Raw genomic sequence first — 16,483 nt, forward strand, 5'->3', positions numbered from 1 at the left:
AGATTCTGCAATGTCACCGTTCTCTACCAGATCTCTGATGGACATTAAAATATGGACGTGTAAAACATTTTTCCATTTTCTAATATTACTCATGATTCCTCCTTTATTTCTTTATTCTTTTAGGCAAAGTGGTAAAATTTAAATATTTGCTAACTGATGCCAATGCTCATGGTCATACTGATGAATTAGAATATCTATTCTCATGGGACTAATCTATATGTGTTTTAATAGTGATCAAGACACTAAACTAAATTAACTTACAATTTTATTCTAATTGGCTGAATAACTGACAGGGTGGTCCCAGTGACTAGAACGACTTGCAGACCATCCCATCTGTACCTGTAGGTGGCAGTATAAGGCAGTATATTTTATGATGTTGCATAAAATAAACACTGACAAGAAAAAAAAATAGTCTGTTGCAGCAACTCCTTAACATATGCAAAGTTGTATAGCCATATTCTAAGAAAGAAGAATAAAAATACAGGAATACAGCCATAAATCTACAAAAAATTCAAAGTCTGACCAAACCAAAATACGGAAAGACGAGAATAAAGTCAAAATAATATTCTTGTACAAGTTCTCATGTCAAATTTATTCGTATGCGACTTTATTCTCAATCATTTCTTTAAATTTTCTTAGTATGGCCCTAATACTTCAGCATACAGATAAAAGGGTTAACATTAGTCAGTGAATATCAAAACGTTTAAATGAAAGGCTCTCCTCTAGAACCAGTCGGCGCGTTCAGCTCCTTTAGCTCTGCAGGGTGTTGATCTGGGGAAAATGGCAGAAATCAGGCTGGCAGAGTGAGCTCTGACAAACACAATTTGTTTTCCCCATTAATGTTTTATTGGAACAGTTGGATGCTTTAATAACATTTGATCAACGCTCAAGCACACTGCCAGAACGTCTCATGAGAAACCAAAACTGGGTGAAAGCAAAGGGAAAACATACAACCAAGACACGCTTCTGCTTTCAAATGGTTGAGTTCTTTCCAAGAATTTCATTTGCATTTGAAAATCATTCGCAAAATCCTGGTCCGCATCTGTTTATGGATAAATGTTCTGCCGTCTGAGAGTCATCTATGACAGCAAGAAAAATTAAAAACTCAAAAAGAAAAAGAAAAAAAAACATGTAATAGGAATGGGAGAGTTGGAAGGGGCTAACCCAGAATGGCATAACAGAGCTCTCAATATGAGAAAGCTGACTCCTGTGGTAATCATTCGTTGTCTTTTGTTTAAAAACAGGTTGCTTTTCACGAGTTGATTTTTCCAAAGCTGATCTTCAACACGCACAAAGGGGGCGTGACGGGGAGGTGCTTTCACCGCTGAAGACAGAAGAGGCAGTATGTGAGCGAATTCTGCCAGATCCTTCTCACCAAGACTCCCGAGCGCTCGGCCCGCTTCAGTCCCGCTCAGCCACCAGCTTCAGAACCTTACCGATGGCGATGGTCTTACCTGGCAATAGCACAACAAAACCCACATCAACTCCCTGCTTTACACACGGCGATCTTTCAGGCTACAGAGTCCGCTCCCATTTTTAGGGCCATGATTTGATTCAAACATCTAATTTTTTCTATTCAAACATTTTAGAGGTTCTGTTTAATTTATGTGACTGACAAGAGGAAAGAGTTTAAGCAAATGGAGATTTATTTAAATGTATTTTGTAAGGTTTATGGAAGGAGAGTGATGACATCATTTAATAAATATACCATGCGTTAATCTCCTATTAAGAAATTAAATGTATCAAAATTATTAAAATCATTCATTTAATACTAAACAATTACATATATACCACTAAATTAATAAGTGCATCAATAATTAACTATGTTATGAAGTAGGCAATTAAATGTCCCATGAACTGATTAAAGCAAAATTTTTATATCAATTAAAATAAAAATGTCCATTTAAATAAAATTATTTAAAAATATAATTATTTTGTGTATTTATTTCATGGCTCCTGTGTGACTGCTGCTGTCATGAAATAATTTCAACTGATGAACCCAGCCAGAAAACTGGATCAAATTTCATCCGTTTACATTTAAACAAAAACAGGTTTGTGAATAAAATTTGGCAACTTAAATGTCCAGTATTAGGTTTGCTTAGCTGCCTGGCTTTTTCTTAAAAAAAAAAAAAAAATATATATATATATATATATATAGATAATTCAAAATAATACAACATACTCCCAAACAGGAGTGGCAAACACATACAACTTAAATGCATCATAAAATCCATTTTGAATCGATTTAGAACACATGGTTCCCACAAGTCTGAATTGGAAGTGATCATGTTTGCAGCCAAGTGCATAGCAATGCATATCAGACCCATGGCTTCCAGATCAACAATAAATAAATTGTGGACACTTTTGACCAATGTGTGAGAAAAAGACACATGAACAAAATGGCTGCTGTTGGGATCCACCTGTATGACATGTAGAAGGAAAACATGTCAGGCCATGTGGATTAGATGCCTCTGACCTCACACTGTGACACAGTTCACTACTTGGTGAACATTAAGAGTTTGTACAGCATGGAGGAGCCTCACAGTCTGAAATCTATGGACGCATACAGTCAATGTTTAAATTAATTTGCAGAGTGAGTTCGCATAGTAACAGACATAGGCTTCATATCTGTCTGAGCATTGCACATAAAAGCTACATTAGCTAAGCTAATTCAGCAGTAAGTACTACAGTAAATATCACTGGTATTTGTCTTCGTATTTCACTGAATAGTCGCGTACTAGTTGTAATTTACTCATACCATTTCTAAATTAGATAGGAACAAGCTGAGATCTAGTTCTAAGCATGTGGATTTATTGTTGTCACAGCAACTGCCTGCCAAGATGGCTGTCGGTTACAATGTTCACAGAAGTTGTGACGTCACATGAGAATATACCATTTTACTGTGATTGTTTATGGAGTGGATTATTCCCTGCACCTCCATCCTGCTTGTAGCTGGATGTTACCTCAGAGCATCAGGCCTACCTTCATCCCGTAAAGTGAACCGTCCCATCTGAGGAAAGTCTTTAAAAGTCTCGAGGCAAATGGTCCCAGCTGTACGCAGACGGGCGATGCAGACCTGGTCCTGTTTGACGAACCGGGGCCGCGTCTTACTCTTGTCTCCTGTCTTCTTGTCCACTAGACAGATCAAGGCCTGCACAGGAGGCAGACGTCAGCAGGGAGTTCAGGTTCTGATACAGATCCATTCCAGCAGCGAATTGATCCCACTCTGGAGCTTACCGTGATTTGCACTTCTTCAATGCATGTGTGAATGTGAAGGACTGCATTGTAACCTGGACAGATGATGGATTTGTGTTCGATGATGACGATCTGTGGAGAAAATGGTACATACTACGTTCAAGTAATTTCATCTAAAGCTCATGTCCAGTTATTTGGCGTTTCCCCAAGTACCAACTACCACCAGATGTTTCCCACAGGACTCCCCTGCATATTGAATAAAAATGGCGGCGTCATGTTTGGTAGAGAGCGAGCACAGCTGCAGGCAGAGAACTACTGAGACAGTCTCTGATTCGTCCCTCAGTCCTTAAACGCATCATTGTTGTGACGATGCTGAATGTTGAGCCTTTCATACAAAACTAGACCGCACCATTTGATTATCTAAATGCTTATGGAATTACTATTAATTTTAGGGTTGAAACACTTAATCACCTATTGAAATTATCGTCAGTTAATTCAATAATTAATCGTTAACAGGAGCATAGACTCAAACAAATGGCAGTTTACTAAAACAAAAACAAAAAACGTCAAAGTCCTCAGGACTGATCAAAATGATCATTTTGCATTTAAGATGAAAAATAAATATGTTTTAGCCAGAACCACTAACTGGCTGTTTCAGCTTTGGTTAAAAAAAAAGAAAAAGAAAAAGAAACTATTTAGCGCCATTTGCTGTCCAATTATTATTGGTTAATCCAAGAAAATTTATTTTCAAAAAAATCAGTCCTACACTAAATAAAGGAATGCAGTTGATGCATTTTAAACAAAAACATATATATCCTAACCCACATAAGTGAAACAATTTCATTGTTTTTGTTGTGACACCATTTGATGTGTTTTGTTTTTCTTCTGAATGTATCCATCTGAATGTTTTCCTCCATCAGTTTTTTTTTGTATATCTTTGTTGCTGTTATTCATCCTCTTATCCAGTTATTTTGCACTAATTTGTTGGTTTTTAATTACAACAACAAATAAAAAAAACATCATGATTCAAATGACCAAATTGAGAATAAGTTGAAATCTTGTGCACATTAAAGCTTCATGACTTTAGTGGTTCTCTTAGCATCAGTCATAAAAACGTTTTTATTACACAAATGTGTGTTAATCACACAGGATGTTTGAAGACAAACATCCTGTGTGATGTTGCCAAGATAAATGATGCCATATTCTTGTAACACAAATAAAAATATCCCCCATCCTCTCATGACCAAATATAGATAAATAAAATATGTATTTTCTCATTTAAAAAAAGAAACAATTATTTGTTTACTTGCATTTTTAATGTATTATTAATATTGTACAAGCTGGGCTTAAGTGTTTAAATGAAATTGCACCAATTTAATAATTTGTTACATCATCATCAGCTGCAGCTCTAGTATAGATGACAGCAGCCTGCATCCTTACATGTACATACAGCTAAACTGACTTTGTTCAGCTAAAAAAACATTAGGACCTTTTTTCCCAGGCCTGGATTATGGACCCTTAACAAGTTTATGGACTGAAATAATTTAATTTCACGATTAAGGTGCTGTAAATTTGTTTTTGTTAGATCTAACACATTTCACTTTTCTTGCACTAGAGGAGCTGTGCCGGGCAGACTCACCTGGGCGTCGAAGGTGCGCCCTGAATGACAGAGACTGTCAGAGTTGCACAGAATAAATCCCGGCAGGATCTCCTCCTCCTCGATTCCCTTCAGTCGCAGCTTGAGGTTTTCACCAGGTCCTGCATCGTCCGTCTCCACGTCATCCGATAGCAGACTCAATACCTCCACCACATGCTGCAGGAACACAGACACTCAAATCAGAGATGCAACAGTAATGAGAAATGTTTTAATACCTAAAACAGAAAGTGAGCTAAATGGGAAAAAAACAGTAATCTTTCCCTCCTGATGTAACTCATATCAGAAATCAACGCCTCTGATCATTTTGACCTTAAAACTAATTATGGTGGCAGAAAAACGAGATGCAGAAACATCATGCAGAGACTAGTGGCGTCTGCAGGGAGGGCAGAGGCTGTTTTTCTGAGCTGTGTGGAGAAGAACTGATCTAGAATCAGTGAGCGTTTTTGTCACTCTATGCATGTTCAGTCTGAGGGATTTCTCTAAGTCAGTGACTTGATGCTTCAATTATTTGGTTTTTGTTTACAGATGCTAGAACTACTTAGAACCATGTACATATAAAAGAACTATGTTTGACAGTTCCATTAGAGTGAAGAACCGTGCATATATATAGTTCCTCATTGCATCAGATTTCCTACATACAAAAACCAGGTAGTGAAAGAGAACTAGCTGAAGAGAAATGTTAACACTGCTGTGTGATTGTCTTTCTGCATAAAACACAGCATAAACAAACCTCTAACCAGTCAGACAGCACTTCACACAGAGTTCTGTTGAAATAGTTTGGCCCTGGCCTGTTGAGTTGAGCAATTTTTGTCACGCATCAACATTGAGAACTGATTTCAGAACTTCTGCTGAAGTGTGTGGGGGAGCCTTAAGGGTCCATGTTGTTAAGGGAACACAGAGACTGATGTTTATAGTTAAAACATTTTGACTCTGTTTGACAGCACCTGCTCCTGCACACTGTGTGACATCGCCTCTCCCAATCTGAACCAGTATTGCTCATGGGAAACTCTGATCAAAAAATGGAATCAGCATTAGTAGTTAAGTCTGCTAAGAAATGTCAAATAATCCCAGATTGAGGATGTGTTGAATCAGACGCACCCCAGAGGCTACATAGGATCCCAGATTGATTCCTGAACACGCCTTCCTCTCTGTCCAACTACTAATGAATAAAGACCAATAGAGCCACAAAAACCTTAAATGAAATAGTTGAAACTCTGCAGAAGGGTTTCCCCCAGTGTATTATACTTGCCTCCCCATCAGGATAAGTGTGGCCTCTTTTTTTATTTTAACTAGTTTTTCTAACACCAATAAATCTTGCCCTCATAAATTAAATCTCCCCGTTTGTCTCTGGCATACAGAGACATACAGAGATGAGCAGTGCAGTGGCCGGCTGGAGGTCGTATGGTTAGTGTCTGATTACTTCATTGAGATTTAACAGATGTGAAAAAAAATTGATCATCTTAATTGTTTTTTTTTTTATTTGTTGTTTTTAACACTGTAGCTGCATGTCTAAGTATTGTCAACAATGTCTTCCTATAACAATTATCCAGTAATATTTGACATTTTCAGTCAAAACATTATTTAAAAAAAAACCCGGTGGGCCGCTGGTTGCCCTGGTTCAGGGTGGGTCTGTATCTGATTGGATGACTTACCCTGTTGGGCATCATGACTAGCTGTTGTGCTTTACTGATGGAGCCAGACTCCAGCTTTCCCAGAACCACAGTCCCCATGTCCTGGTGAGAGAGCAACACATTTTCAATTCATGACAACAAAATCTGTTCTATGTTTCAGGAAGCAGTTTTCATACAACATGCATTAAAAACAAACAGATGCTCTCACCTTGTATTTGTCTACAATGGGCAATCTGACTGGTCCATCACTAGATCTGTTGAAATTTGGCAAACTGTCCAAGTGTGGGATGAAGGGCAAACCTCTGGAAATTCAAATAAAAGCGGTTAGAGAAGGACAAGGTGATGATCTTGGGTTATCCTGACTGTGAGGAAGCTAAACAGACTTACGTATACCAGGGGCACATGTCAGTCGCCTCCTTCAGGTTGGCTCCGGTGAGCCCAGAACACGGCATGAAGTGGATGTCTTTCTTCGGGTTAAAGCCCACTTTCTTCAAGAATGGCACTAATTTCTCCTTGCACTCTTCATACCTAACAGCCCAGGAAACAAAGCAGCACATAGGTTCATCTGAATAAATGCTTGGCGTTGGAAACGAGAGGGTGAAGAGAAAAAGCAGGGCACAAGTGTCCATTTCAGTCAGAGAAGGTTAGAAATGTGCTGCCTTTAATCCCAACATCAATGTACATATACAGAAATTAAAGAAAATATCTACAATTTCAATAACTTTAGACAAGAATGAGTAACTTAAAGGGGCAGTATTATGTATTTTCCAGCCACATTGTGCTATAAAATGGCACTATTAAGAAAATGATGATACCTTCAATTATAAAAATACTGTATGTATCAAACATAACTAAAGAAATTTGAATTCATGAATTGACACCTTGAAATTGGATTCTATAAGACTCTGCTCTTTCCAACACTCCACCTTCAGGAAGCCATCACAACAATGCTTCTTCATTATTCCATTTACAACCGTTCCTTGGAGTGTTGGATTGTAAAGTAGCTTTTATAATGAGTTGAGCAAGTGTGCAGTTCCACCCAGTGTTTGATATTTGCTGTTCGCTAGTCAGAAGGAGTCATATAGTGAGGGGAAAGCTCGGCTGGAAACTACAGATCCAACACAGAGCAGCGGAGAAAATGTGACTCTCTGTTCCGGGTGTGTTTTCATTCTGAATGGTTGCCACGGGAGATTTAAAGATTTCTGAAACATGCATAAAAAAATCAAGGCAACACTCCAGGTGTGTTTTTGATGACAGTAATGTCATAACTAAATAAATAAATTGTACACAACCTTCCTGTTTTAAAAATGTCTTTGGTCACTGAAAGCCAGCTGTCCAATGACAGCACAGAGGGTGGGGAAAGTTTGTACTTTTCTATCTTCATGATGTTCTAAACCTTTTCAACTCCTTCCAAAAAGGTCCAACCACTGTGTGACCCAGTTCTGTGGGAAAAATCAGAACCAGACAACAAACCCAGCTGAGCATCAGCTAACGCTGAGCATGTCTGTCTTGACCAGGACGGTGAGTCATGAAAGGGACAAGAAGAAGAACCTTTGACCCCCAGCGATCCAAGGAGACGGTTTCTATTCATGAGGTGGAAATGACAAATAAAACCATCATCTCAGGCTCGGCCATGTAAATATCAGCTGTTGCAGGATCTCAGTTAACCCAGGATGGACAGGTCAACACGCCTCCATCTGTCTCTAGTCAACACCTTGTTCATTTAAAGGATTGCAGATGGGGCTGGGGCCTTTAAGCTAATACTGTTCACCAGTCTGGACTCGGACTGTCTCAGGTCATCTGGATGAAGGATGCTGGGGTTTAATTTGGTTTCTTATTTAAATCCAAATGGCTGAAACACTCCAACAACATGGAATCATGCAATTATGTTTCCTCATTAGCAGGTTGCTGGGGTAACAATGCCATTAAATTTAAACATGAGCATCCCTACACACACTTGTACCATGTGAAAACACACACCCCTCTGGGCAAGTTTAGAATGACTCATGTACAAGCTTAGTTTGGAGCTCAGGAGGAAGACAGAGTACCCAGAGAAACATGGAGACTTCCTGCAGACAAACCTGCTGCTAGCCCACCACAGTGAGCTAGCAGCTGGTAACATGGCAGCAGAGCTGATAACTGTCATCTGATCTGTTTTATTTGGCTGAGTACTGTGAGACCTGGACAAATTTCGAATTCAAACAAACATTCAGAGTAATCATAGAGGACTATAATTAGAACAGTAAAACAGCAGAGCATGAATCATTAACCATCTCTGTTATCAACACTGAACTAGGCCTGTCACAATCATTTCTGCTGGACAATGAGTTGTCCCTAAAATCATTACAATGTCTGATAACATTGTCGTTTTCAGACCATTTTCAATTAATATAATAGAAGGTCACCACTTGAAAGACTAATAAACACTAATTTTGCACATAACACTTCACATTGCAACTGGAAGATATTTTAATTGCCCCAAATAAAAACAACAAAAAACAATAAATAATTAAAAAAAAAACAACCACAAACAACTAAATGAATTAAAAAATCTAAAGAAAATTGTTCTTCAAAAAATATAATCAGAATGGAAATCACTGAACGCATTTTTATTAATCATGCGAGTAATTGATTAATTGCAGCAGGCTTACATTTAGCCCTCCCCTGTTTTCCCTGTACCCACCTCTCCAGACTCCAGTTGACTGTAGGGTCATCCATCTTGTTGACCAGGACTATAAGGTGCTTGACACCGGCCGTCTTAGCTAGCATGGCGTGCTCCCGGGTCTGTCCACCCTTCTCGAAACCAGTCTCAAACTCACCTTTCCTGGCAGAGATCACCTGTGGGAGTAGTTAGTGGTGTCAGCTATACAGGGGAACTCTATACTGGGAAGCACTCCCATTCATATTCAACATAAACTAGCAGTTGAGTTTGGAGATTATTCAGTTTTTAGCATGTCTGTGTGTGGTGGAGCCCAAGTGGGTCAGTTGTGAGTTACTCACCAGAACAGCCAGGTCAGCCTGGGACGCGCCTCCAATCATGTTCGGCACAAAGCTTTTGTGGCCTGGAGCGTCTAGGATAGTAAAGTGCTTTTTGTCCGTCTCAAAGTACGCTCGGCCCACCTCCACAGTCTTCCCCTTGTCCCGCTCCTCTTGATTGGTGTCCAAAGCCCAGGACAGATACCTGAAGACAGAGAGGAAAGCTCGTCACCGACTGTCAAAGGACTGCTCTTTACAACTTCTTCACAATGACCTACATCTGCCTTCATAAAAACACACCAAGCAGTGGATCAAACACAAATAACTAATTTCCATTAACCATAAAACTGAGCACATTGAATTTACAAAAATAAATGTTCTTAACGGAAACACAACAGTTAAAAAAAAAGAAAAACACTCATGTTTTTCCATAAAAGGTTTTTGAGCCAGGATGGGGTGAGTTTTTCTAGCTGTAGCAAAATAGATTTATTTTGCAAAACTGCAACTCAAACCCCTTTTGCATCATGAGTCATGTAATCAACAGCCAGATGAGACTACTGGAGAAAATGACAAAAAAGACAACAGGAAGTGGTAGAAGGATGATTGGTTGTTTTTGTATTTTTCGGACGATGTTCAGCTGGCTCCACCAGAACTCCCACAGCATCACAGTTCATAAAATGTTATGTCATTCCAACGTGTTGAATCCATAACTAATGTAAAATCACCGACTACTATTTCCCCAGAATGCCATAGCTGCTCCCAAGTAGGCGGGGCTTGTTGCTTCAACGAATAAGACGCTGATGTCTCCTCTGATTGGCTGATGGATGATGAGCGCTAGCACCATGGTTGAATTATGAATGTATCTCGTTCATTTACATTCACTGCTGAAATGATTTTTAATTATCGCATGAAGGAACTTATTCACATGTGATTTTAATTTCATTTCTTATTTCTGAAATTAAGAAATTTCATAATTTCTTAATTGCAATTTTGCAACAATTGCAAAATGTTGGCAAAGAGTACGGACAAAGAATGAAAACAGAGATGGTTTGTTATGACAGAGCATCTAAGACGGCCCACTCACCAGGTTTCTCTGTTCTTCTCCTTGGCTTCCCTCTCGTACTTCTCTAAGGTCCTCTTGTCCACCATGCCTGTTAGATACCTGCAGAGAGACGGGGAGGTTACCACTAATCCTCCTACAACACTTCACTTGCAATACAGAACACTACTTACATAATTTGTCCTCCAATGGTGGATTTCCCAGCATCTGGAAACAGAATCAAACTTTAGGCTCTAGAATAAAAGTCCACATTGTCATGGGTATTTGTGTGAAGGAATTGTGGGATTAGAGATTAGTTACAATTTGGAATAACACTGGAACATAACATGGAAGAAGTGAAGCAGTGTGAATACTTTCTAGATTAATTGTAAGGTCTGCATTTCTTAAACAATGTCCTCCACAAATAAAATAGAGGGTCTCCGCACTGACCTACGTGTCCGATGAACACCACATTGATGTGTTCCTTCTTGGGGGCGTCTGGCTGTACAGCTGGAACCTTTGGCACTAACACCTCCTCCTCCTCCTCCATCATCTCTGGAGCCGTGTCCTCCGGCGAGGCCGACTCCCCCGGCCCCCGGTCCCCACCTCCCGGCTCCTCTTCGGTCGCTTCGTCGTCTTTTTGGTCCCATGGTTCCTCCGACGTCATTTCTGTGTCACCGTTCTCCACAGGCACTTTACAAGCACAGAACATCACCGAGTCAGACTCAAAAGGTCAACTAATCAAATACTTGCTAATTGTGACTAAATTTCAATTTTTGGGAGCCAGCAGCTGAACCGGCATGAACCTGATCTGGAATAAAAACAGCTCGATTAGAGTGTGGCACAGATTTCTTCAAACACGATGTTCAGTGACTCACGTAAACACACAGACACCTCTGAGACACATTGCTGAATGAGTATAAATAATAACAGATGAACCTGACTGAATGAGAAACTACAAACTAATTTTAGACAATATATGTAATAACATTTGTAAGTTCATAGTAACACATTTTACTGAAATCTAACAAACCCAGAATAGAATGGTTCTGCTTCAAGAAATGTGACGCTGACATTTCTAGGTTTTTCTATCCTAACAAAGTTATGACAGAATTTATATACCAGTAGTAAAGAGTTGCATATCTTTAAAGGGGCAATAGCATGTATTTTCCAGCTACACAGTGCCATTTTATAGCATAGTTAAGTAAGTAGGATACCTTAAGTTGTTATAAAAATGCTGTATATGTCAAATATGACTTTTTAAAAATCTGACTTTGGGATTTAATATCTTGAAATTGGGCCTCTGTCTCTTTCTGAAACTCCATCTTCAGGAAGTCATCACAACATGGTTCCTCTCTGAACCCTTTAATGTTTTTATCAGCATTTCACTGACAAGTAGCTCATAATGAGCTCAGCAGATACTCAGTTCCACCAGGTGTTTGCTAATTGCTGCTGGCTAGTCTGAAGGAGCTGAGTCTAGGACTTGCGGGGGAGTGCTGCTCTGTGAGGTTGGAAACTGCAGCTCAGTTGAGAAGCTGTGTCTCGAAAGCGGTGTTAGGCCCACCCAGTTTTGCACAGCTAATAGGTTGCCATGGTGATTAAAGGATCTGCAGCTATAAAAGCTGGGGATCTTTTCATTGCTGTGCTTGATGCAAATTCTAGGTATTGTTCTCCAGATTTACAGTCATGTATTGTATGATTGAAGCCCAACTATGACATAGAAGACTGACCAGCTTAATACTCGACAGTTTATCATTTACCGTTATTTCCTGTTGAAATCCGGCCACGTGTGTTTAAGGTGATAATGAAACACTCCCACTGGATGTGACAAAGCAAGACACACAACAAACACAAGCTGATGTTAATCTACTGCAAGACTGTGTTTTCAGTTGTACAGCTATCCAAAGTAGACTACCCACTCAACTGTGTGCATGGTGGTTTTTTACTTATTCTTTTCTAACACTAGGTTGTTTTTAAATAATCAACATTTTGCTTTTCTTTTCAGTTGGTTTGTAGAACAGAAGAAAATTTGGATGGCGTTTCTTTTCATGCAAAACAATAAACATAAGGAAATAAAATGTCATTATAAATTTACATATTTAATTTAAGGAGGGGGTTTAAATAACATTTTTACCAATGAACACAAAAGGCCAAAAAAAGAGGCGATTGTTAAATTCTAAGGTGATCCACAGAAGTCAGGAATTTAAAAATGAAAGCTCTTCTGAGTTTTTGTTGTCGAGGAAAGGCCTCTTCAAAATGCCACAAAGATTAACGCATTCCTCAAACATGCATGAAAGAATCAACGCAACACTCCAGGTATGTTTTTGATGAGGGAATAAGTTAACATGATGTAAAACTGAAAAAAGTCAATTTTACAAATTACTACCTTTTATTAGGCACATTATTCTTGTGCTGGTCAGACAGAGAAGAAATAAATCAGGTCTAAATCAACAGTCTGACAGGACACTCTCCCTTACCCCCTGCATCATCTGCCGCGCTCCTCTTGTAGGTGGCGCTGAGACTGCAGAAGTTCAACATTATCAGAACATCGATTTTCATTGTTCGCCTTATTTTACTGTTGAACTTGCAGCATGTCATGTTAACCCAAACTCAGCATACCGCCAACTTCTTTTTTTTCTAAAAGCCGTTTTGGCCCATGCGTTCAGCTGTCTGCCAATAGTAACAGTCTATTAACAGATCGTTGACACGTCTTTAGCGCGTTCGAGCTAAACCAAAGTTAGAATGGTTGTTCTTTAGACCTGGAAAATCCAAAACGGATCAACATCCATCATGTTTTCTGGATCAGGATGTAGACTGACCATAAAACTGCTGAGAGCAGGTAGTCGGTCAGGAGTCCAGAATCAGACGGCTTGTGGGCCGGATGTGGACTGCCAGGAACGTATATAGTGAATGCAGTTCTGTGTGCTGCTGTGTTTTCAGTGTGAGTCTGCTCATGTCACAACAATGAGGAATGCAACAACAACATGGAGCACACAGAAGCCAGCCTGGCAGGAGCGTTATATGTACCACTGCTTTCTGACATGTCCATGGTGGAGACTTTATCATTCACAACTGCAGGGGGGGAAAAAGGTCATGTTTGGATTTTTCTCAAGGTAGTCTATTTATGCTGCTTTTTTTCAGAAACAAAGCTTTGTAATTAGTACGGCTAAAATTAATACCTGAACCTTTAATTTGTGTTTTGGAAGCAGCTCACTAATGACTACACAGAAATGGTCTGTCCCACGTCCAGAGGTCAGAACCGGTCAGGTCATTTTATACCAACTACTTCTGGGTAAAAAAAAAAAAAAGGAGCCCTCCCACAGTATGTCTGCTACTGCACCTTTTAATAGCTCATACCTGCCAGAAGGCAAAAACTACTGGGCTTAGTGCAAATAAATGTTGCTACTCGACTCCAGAAATGACCGACAAACCAGAGTCCCTCACTGTTACTCTGGTTTGATCAGGAGACACTTGTCAATTTCATAAAAACAACTTGTCTTTAATGGGTCTCAGAATTAAAATAAATGTTAACTGGAGTCACACCACGCCTTTAAATAATTACATATAAAAGAGAAAAATTATTCTTGAGGAAATAAACTGATACACAAGACGACATAAAACTGAAGTAGGAAAGGATTGAAATGGGGGAATTTGTGTAGAAATATGGGTATGAATTCAGAAAGGGGAGACTTGAGCTGGAATCCCTTTCTTTCCTTCCTATCTGTACATGGGTAGTTAGAACAGAGAAACATAATCAGGCTTTTTCTGGCAAATAATCATTTCCAGTTTTCTTTGGTGTCTGATCTGCTCACTTCAACAAAATTCCTTTTTTTAATTCTAAACACTAAACCAACAAAAAATAAAAGTCGCAACGCAGGGTTCTGTTGGAAGTTGTAGTTCTGGATTTAAACAGAAAATGAAGATAATCTTGATTTGTGCATCCAAGTTAGTCCATGAGCGTTGTCTGATTTCTATTAAAGTCAAATACAAACATCTAGGTAAATGTTCTTGTGTTAATAGTTGCTTTTATGGAGCGAATGTGGTGGGAGTTCTTAGATTTGCCTAATTGAAGAAAAAGATATTTTAGTCTGAAACCTAATCAAAGTTAGAGATGCATTTCTAACTTTAACCACTCAACTCTATATTTCGGTATAGTGTTTTGATATATTATAAAAATAAAACTGATGAAATTTTCAAATCTCATCCAGATTTCAATTTAATTTTTTTTCTTCTGAAGACTGTTGGATACAGTTTGGGCTGTAACTGCTGTTTGGGTCTTGTGAAATGTACCAGACCAGAACACAGTAAATCCAGTCCAAACAGATGCTTACTGGTGTCAGAACATTCCCTCACAGCCAAGTGACTCGTTGAAGATTACCGTACTTTAAATCACTGGTTGTCAATAAGAGCCAGAAATAAGGCATGAGCCCTATGAACACGAGCCACCCTCATTGGCAAACGGCTCAATTTCGTACCAGAAAATGTTAGTTACGAAACGGAATAAACCCCGACAAAGATAGGAAGTGATCAACAGCCGAGTCCAGCTTTTAAAACTCACACTGAGATTCAGTTATAGAACTAGTTTCCAATGACAACTACTGTCCTGTCTCTGGGCTGCCTTCAAGCAGTTCTCGCATGTTTTATTCCACTCTTGACCAACAAATGCGTCAGAAAATCCACGTCACGTAAAAGACGGAGTGGATACGCCAATTTCTGTCCATGTTGCAGAGTCTGGTTAAAACACGGAGCTACGCGGTGACAAACATGTCAGACCCTCACATCTTTTTCCAAGTAATATTTAGAATTTGTCAGTTTCACGGCCTTTGACCCACGCACTGAGTGACAGTCGCTAAGTAGGTAACACACCAGCTAGCGAACAAGCTAGCAGTTTACCGCCAGTTGGGTGAAAACCCAAGTGCCGGTAGAGTTCAGGTGTCCTCAAACTGTGTTTAACAACAGCTAGATAACCACAAATGAAAGGTTCACGGGGCAAAGTGGACCACAAAACGCGTCACGGGAAAGCATGTAGCTGCTTTTTCGCCCTCCAACCGACGCGTGTCTGAACACTTGCTAAGCTACAGGCTACAGTTAGCTAGAACGGCTAACGCCAACGTGACTGGGGTGAACTTACCAGCAGCATCGACGTTCTCTGTGGGCGCTCTCATGGCAAAAGGCGGAACAAATTCAGCTGCGTTCACATTGGGTACGAACGGCTTAGCGTTCACATTAAGGGTTGTGAATGCCGCTTCAAGCTGTCCGTCGACTGTGGCCTCTTGTTCCACATCGTCCTCTTGTTCCCAGGAATCAGGGGCAGTGTCTCTCGGGTCCATCGTGGGTCTTAGATTTTGACCAAGTAAGATTGGAGCTACGCAGTTCTTCGTCCGAATGAGTGTCCACCTTCAACCCAATGTTAGCAGTGTCCCGCTGAGCTGTGAGGACCGTCCCTGTAGTGCGTGCGAGATGTTGTCCCCAGTTCACATGAAGTAAAGCAGTCGCTCCGTCGGTCCGGACGCCTCAGAACAGGCTCGACTCAGCACTCCCAGAGACAGTCCGCGTGAGCTGCAGCGTTCCTTCAGTCGACGTGCTCAGCGCGAAGAACTCTGGGATTCGAAGTTCTATGAGCAACCGGACTACATTCAGCTCGGAAGACATTTGAAAGTAACAAACTACATCCCCCGAAAAACAATAGAAAAATGGTTAACGTTACTTGATATGAACTTTTAACGCAGCAGATTCGCTTAGGTTTTGGTCGAGGAAAATAAATATCACTTTTATGCTTATTCATGCGGCCGAAAGCATTTGTTTAATAATTTTTAAAATTTACTGAAAACGTGTTCACCAGTTGTACACATATTCAATATACAACATAGTATGTTGAACTATTTCTAGGAAAAGTTGATTTGTAATTTTACTTCATGAATTTAAACCACAAAATGCACGACGCTGTTTATCAACCCAAGTATAAAAACGTATATATATACTGTA

At 39.7% G+C, this 16,483-nt stretch overlaps 1 protein-coding gene across 2 annotated transcripts; it reads right to left on the reverse strand.

The window, feature by feature from the left end:
• Nucleotides 1–573: 573 nt before the first annotated feature.
• gspt1l (G1 to S phase transition 1, like) lies at nt 574–16,068 on the reverse strand. 2 transcript variants are annotated; one of them, XM_028023342.1, is made up of 14 exons: nt 15,630–15,828; nt 13,526–13,570; nt 10,949–11,191; nt 10,693–10,726; nt 10,544–10,621; nt 9,484–9,664; nt 9,167–9,321; nt 6,871–7,011; nt 6,692–6,785; nt 6,505–6,585; nt 4,835–5,008; nt 3,238–3,327; nt 2,983–3,151; nt 574–1,454 (listed from the first exon to the last, which is right to left on the reverse strand). In XM_028023342.1, exons 1-14 carry the CDS (start codon nt 15,826–15,828, stop codon nt 1,402–1,404), a joined length of 1,737 nt encoding a protein of 578 aa, XP_027879143.1. In that variant the 3' UTR covers nt 574–1,401. The 2 variants fall into 2 exon arrangements, with proteins under 2 accessions (XP_027879143.1, XP_027879145.1); XM_028023344.1 differs by lacking the exon at nt 13,526–13,570 and having other exon boundaries at nt 1,402–1,454; nt 15,630–16,068.
• Nucleotides 16,069–16,483: the final 415 nt, after the last annotated feature.

The sequence above is a fragment of the Xiphophorus couchianus genome, chromosome 7 (assembly GCF_001444195.1).
Source record: "Xiphophorus couchianus chromosome 7, X_couchianus-1.0, whole genome shotgun sequence".
In the NCBI taxonomy this organism is placed as follows: Eukaryota; Metazoa; Chordata; class Actinopteri; order Cyprinodontiformes; family Poeciliidae; genus Xiphophorus; species Xiphophorus couchianus.